Genomic DNA, 6000 nt, shown 5'->3' on the forward strand with positions numbered 1-6000 from the left:
GCGGTTCGTGAAGTGAACTTTTGGTCGGGTTTGCGATGTTTACACGCTTAGTTATTGCTGTGTTTTGACTGTGGGCTCGCTAGCCTTGAGAAAGAAACGGTCGACGCGTCAAACGCTGCGGCGCGCACGGCATAGCCGACGCGCATTGGGGCAGCACATGACTGGGCAACCGGTTACGATTGAACGCCAGTAGTTGTAATTAATGCCTGCGTCGTTAGATTTAATCCTAAAAGCGACCTGACCAGCCATATCAGCTGTAATCAAAGTTCGATATGTCGCGGTAAGCGTGCGCTAAGATGCGCGCGAGCCATATCGCCTTTCTTGCGCAACGTTTCCCGTGCACTTGTAATTTTCATGCAAACAGGTTTGAGTTAGTAATGTAGGAATAAAAATATGTTCTCTGCATTAAAAATGTACGTTTGTCGCAGCATTTAACAGTGATTTTTTAGTGAAATTATTGATTCCATTGCTCAGGGCATACTGGCTTTGCTGCGAGAAATATTGGATGCCTTGAATGTCAAAAGTAGTAAAAAAATATGCTCTTGCATTGAAGTTGGGAGTTATGCAGAATACTCTGCCAAGCTTCAAAGTAGCTCATTTTCATCCTTGTGGTATGCAAACTTTTGGCAATGAACACCTGCACGTATGAGTACTAAGTTGCTGTGCCAGGCAAGATGATAAAACATAAAAAAAGCCAAAAATGTTCAAATTTAAGTAAAAAAAATGCTTAACTTGTTGCCATGGTGACAACACTGCAAAAGGAGGCTGTTCAGTGCGATACAGCCAACCAGCTAACCTACTTTGCATTGAAAGCCCATTGAAACCCATCTCCCCCTTCATTTGATCTGCAAAGTGGGGTATGTACTCTTCACAGAGGAGCTGAAAATGATATTTTCTGGAAAGAGAAAGGCTGTGAAAGGCACTCCAATTTCAAGGCAAGGCATTCCAGAAGCCCCATGTTCAAAAGGACATGAAAGGCTACAACCGTGACGACTTTTGATAAGTGAAACCTATGTTGCAACTTTGGAAGCCGTTTTCTCAAAACAGTTTTTTTTGCCACCTGTGTCGCTTGTACCAGGGATTTCTTTGTGACCGCTGGGTCTATTTTGATTCCGTTTCTTGCATTACATTCCTTGATGAACAGTTCAGGTCGTGACACTCTTGGTTTTCCAGATTTGTTTTTTGTTATTTTTTTATTCACATAATCGTTCACAGTCAACAGGCCTATTGCACATTAACCTCTAAAAAAATGAAAACTAAAAAACATTGTGTTGTAAAAAAAAAATTATGAAACTGTCACGACCTCGTCCATTCATTTGGGAATGCAAAGCACTTCGAACAAATTTTCTATCATGTTTTATAAGCCGCTCAAGCTCGGTACAAGCGGAACAGAAAGAAAATTTAATACATAAAAAAGTTTTCAGAATATTAGCTTGAAATTTTTATGGTGTTATCACGGAAGCATTTCCAGTTTCTGTGCCAATTTTCATCAAAATCCACAAAGAAATAAAAAAGTTGATTTTGAAAGCCACGTCCCCCCTTAAATGAAGGAGGCGCAAAGTGTGTGGCATTTTTCGTTACCATATTGTGCCTAGATGCGACCATTGTAATCTCCCTCCTCTGAATCAAACCATGCCGAAAGCAGTCACGGCAATGTTTTGCAGCCCACAAATGCAAACCATAAGGGGTCCAAACTGCCCTCTTTATCATGGCGTTTCAACTGGCTGTTCTCTGCGACCGCCTGTATTTGGAAGTAAATAGGGTGGGAATTTTCCAGGGCAGAGTTTTATGAAGTTAGACGAGCCTTGAGGCATTATGGGATTGGCCTAGTCTGCTGCTGCTCCTTCTCCGGGCTCTACCATGGCCATGAAATGGCAACACACAGTGTGTACAGTCTCAAATAGAATAAGCTGGAACGCCAGGCAGACAGCCAAGAAAGGCGCTGCTTCCCATTTGCCGTAACACAGATTAGTAACGAGATTAGCCACGTGAACTACAAGGTGCAGTCTCTGAGTTTGCGTGGTTTATGTACTTTGTTATTCATCCATGTTATCACGCAGGTATGCTTTTGGCAGCCCACCAAGATGTTCCAGCTCATACAGTTTGAGTCTGTACTTGTCAGATGTAGCCGTTAAAGGTACTTGGGAAGCAGTTGCTTTCGAACCGTTTAATATTTGCCTCAAAGTGACCAAATGAGATAAGGGTTGCCAGGAAACGAAAAAAACGCAAAAGTTTGGTTTCATATGAGTACTACTATGCGGGTACAGTCGACTCCCGTTAATACGAAGTCTATGGCAAAAAACCGAACCTCCAGTGAAACAAAGAGCACAATAAGAGAATTGTTCATCATCATCATCACCACCACCATCAGCCTGTTTACGCCTACTGCAGGGCAAAGGCCTCTCCCATAGGTCTCTAATTATCCAGTCCTGTGCTAACTGCAACCAATTTATTCCCACAAACCTCTTGTTCTCGTCTGCCCGGATAACTTTCTGCTGCCCCCTGCCACGCTTGCCTTGTCTAAGGATTTACTCTGTTACCCTTCATGACCAATGGTTATCTTGCCTCCGCATTACATGCCATGACCACGTCCATTTCTTCTCAATTTTCTACTAATATGTCCTTAACACGTGTTTGTCCCCTGACCCACTCCACTCATACGAGCATGTTTCAAGCTGTGGCTGCATCTTCCTTTCTCGCCGCGCCTCACTCGCAGAAAAACGTGGGGCAGCAGTTCAAGGCCGCCATTCAGATCATGAACCTTCCTCCGATGTTCAAGCCTCAGAAGATGATCGTGGAAGAGGAGGACGACGCAGAAGCGGCCGCCAGTCTGCCAGATCTCTTCGGTAAAAACCAGGCCTGAGCTGCATACCTCGCTGAGACGTTGGCTTGTTGCCATGCTTGAACACCAGTTGAGAAAGCATTCTTCGTCACTGGTTACCTTCGCCGAGGTTTTTCAACTCAGTCATTCTGTACTGTTGGATTCAGATGAAATGTGAACACTCCAAGGGGTTGCTTTAGTTTAGGATTTTCAAAGGCAAACGATGGTGCTATCCAGACTCAGAAAAAGGTAAGGGCTGCTTTTTTCGTCATCTCTCGTTTGCAGTCTGACTGATCCTGGTAGTGCATTTTTGGTGCATGCTGTCAGTCAGCTGGAAGATCTCCGGTGAACGTTTCTTTTTTAACGTGCCAGCGCACTTCATTACATTGAAAATATTTGTTTGGCTAGGTGCGGAACGTCTTACTACAATCACCTTATCTTTGCCCTAGTTACAGTTATCAGCCATGTTGTTGACCCCACTATGGAAGTGCACGTTGTTGTCTGTCATTGATAACAGCAGCCCGTTCTGCTGATGAGTGTCATTACGTCTAGTACCCTAGCATGAGGGCATGAGAAATTAATTTCATTCAAGTTTATTTGTTTTGTCAAAAAACTATGTCCTGTTTTATTCATGAGAAGTATTCATTTGGAAGGTCCTGTTATTTCGTTGTCAAATTAGCTGAATTTTATTTCTGTTGAGTGTCATGACGCTACAAAAAAATCCCACAAGAGCTTGCAGACACCTGCTTATACTAGGCCTAATTTAATGAACTTGAAATGGCTTATTACTTTCTTACTGAATGAGTTTATAATTGTGCTCCTGTTGGAGGTGTTTGTTTTGCAGCAACGACGGGACTTTAAAAAAAATTTTATTTTAAAGCCCACCAAATAAGATAAAGTTCAATTGCAGAGAAGTATCACTCTGGTTCAACTAGTGTGCTTAGCCCTTTGTTAAAGATATCTAATAAGTATTTCGTATGATTAGCTAAATGAGGCAGAATCAAGCTTATAATCTGCCCCATGCATAGGTAATATAAAGTAGCTTGTTCCCCAGCATTATGTTCCTCTTAATACACACCAAGCCAAATGTTACCCTCATGCTCCATTTTGTTTACATTTAAAATACATGCATTTTTATTATCTGTATCTGCTGATATCTTTTTCTTTCTTCAGCAAAGAGTTATTTTTGAAAGGTTGCAGCCTGGGCTTTGTACAAATGTTTTATAGTGTTTTCTTGTGTTGCATACGAGAATACTGAAATCAAGAAGCTTCTTACTTGCCAAGTTGTGGTAGGTGTTGTTTGCTTTAGATTTTCTTTTTTTGACTCAACTCTGTCTTCTCTCTGGCACTGGGTACATTGCATTTTCGCTCACATTTGTTGATTTTGAGGAGTTATTTCAGTTTTAATATCATTGTATCATTGGTGCTGAAAATTGTGTCAACCAGGGTTTTTTGTGACCTAATTAGTTTGGCTGCGTGGGCCTTATGAACTGTCATTGTTAAGTTGTTTTAAGCACGGCAATCTTTTGAATGAACGAAACTTATTTTGTCTTCAAAGCCCCTCTAAAATGTCATTTTTGGTGTGACAGTGTCATGCGTTGGTCAAACAGTGACCACAGAGTGTTTACAACAGCACTGAATAATGAAAGCAAGTCGGATGGTACAGTACTACGACGTCAGTTTCTGTGGTGACAGAGAATATGAACTAAATATCTGTGTGTTCTGTGTTGTCTTGTAGGTGTGTGAGGATGCTTTTGAAAATGTCGTTGTGTGCATTAAACAAATAGTTTTCGTTAGCAACATCAAAGCGCGTAGGAGTGTACACACATACTTTCATTACTGGCGTGATTTGAGTGGAAACGTGCATTCTGAAGTGTGTGCCACATCTTGGGTAGAACTATTTGTCGTTCATGTGGGGGGGGATTTTAATTTCTTTACATGCACAAAGGGGGCCATTCGAGCATGTTCATTCTGAGCCTGATAATAAAGTTTCTTATGAGCCTTGAATGAGGTGAGAATGCCACTTGGAAATACTTGCCCTTTTCCTTTTCATGATATTGTGGTGTGATACATGGCTGCACTGATACGCTGCCATTGACTGCACTTTTTATCAGCAACTGTTTTTGCAAATAGGGTGAACAGATTCAGCAAGTTCAGCAAACAGACAAAGGAAAGGGAATGGGGTGAAGGTCCAAAGGAGAAAAACAGAAGTGCGAAAATAAATGTCAGACTAAATACGACAAGTGAGAGGACGCGAATGGCACTTCAGTTAGTCTTCGAAAACAGTTGGAAGTCTCTGCTTACAATAGCTCATTCCTGCAAACAAATGCTTCAACTTTTGACAAAACAAGAACAGTGTCACACTTGACCGGAACAAGTTTCAACATTTGCAGCTTCTGGTGTGGTACGTCTACAGTAACAATTATGCAGCTTTTTGTTAATTTCAGTAATTCTTACCTGCACTTGGTACTGGCGGAATGTACAGACACTTGCGCGAAATCAAGAAAGTAGGGGAATGGAGACAGTTTGCACAAATGACTGCTCCTCCTGATTGTGCTTTCTGGCTGCCCTGTTTGGTGGCTTCCATAAACATTCTAATTAACTGGAGGAAGATAAGAAACTTAAAAAGGCTTGAATGCCTAACACATTTTATCAGCTTACCGAAACTAGGGCCAGCTTGTAGGATTGCAAGTCTTGTACGATCACTTGCTCTTGCTACTTCCCTGAAACCCAGGAATGAAATTAGGCAGAAAAATAACTAAAGTATGACTAACTGGTACGCCTTATTTCAACACTTTCCCTAAAGTGTTTGTGCTTATGTTGTTCTCGCATATTTTCTTGAACGGTTTTCTGGTGGTGGTATATCATCTGCCGAAATAAAGGTTCTGAAGAAGAACAGAGAGCAATATGCGATGACAGAACTAAAATATATGTTTCGTAAAGTAATTTTTGGGGGGCTTTGCTGTGCCTTTGTCATCATTGTCGATGCATGCGCATTTCCATGGTAACTCTAGACGGAGTCAAGATACTTCAAGGAAAACAAAATGCGAGGAGTGAATTCCTGATTATCCTCTCTCAAGCTTTCTTTCCCATCACGTTCCATGAAGCAAATGCTCATGACTAGTCGGTTGTCAGTCAGTGCTGTAGGGCCAAGTAGTCCTTTGTTTATTGTTATTTGC

At 41.6% G+C, this 6000-nt stretch overlaps 1 protein-coding gene across 1 annotated transcript in view; it reads left to right on the plus strand.

Moving 5' to 3' along the window:
• The window catches only part of Ranbp21 (exportin-5-like protein Ranbp21), a 70923-nt gene extending 66095 nt beyond the window's left edge, over positions 1–4828 (plus strand). The window contains exon 33 of the mRNA XM_077681414.1: positions 2717–4828. Within this exon, the coding sequence (XP_077537540.1) occupies positions 2717–2863 (147 nt within the window). The 3' untranslated portion in view covers positions 2864–4828. The remainder of the gene's footprint in view (positions 1–2716) is intronic.
• The last annotated feature ends 1172 nt before the right edge of the window (positions 4829–6000 follow it).

This window comes from Haemaphysalis longicornis, unplaced genomic scaffold (genome assembly GCF_048455015.1).
Source record: "Haemaphysalis longicornis isolate Haplotype H1 unplaced genomic scaffold, Haemaphysalis longicornis Haplotype H1 scaffold_8, whole genome shotgun sequence".
Taxonomy (NCBI): domain Eukaryota; kingdom Metazoa; phylum Arthropoda; class Arachnida; order Ixodida; family Ixodidae; genus Haemaphysalis; species Haemaphysalis longicornis.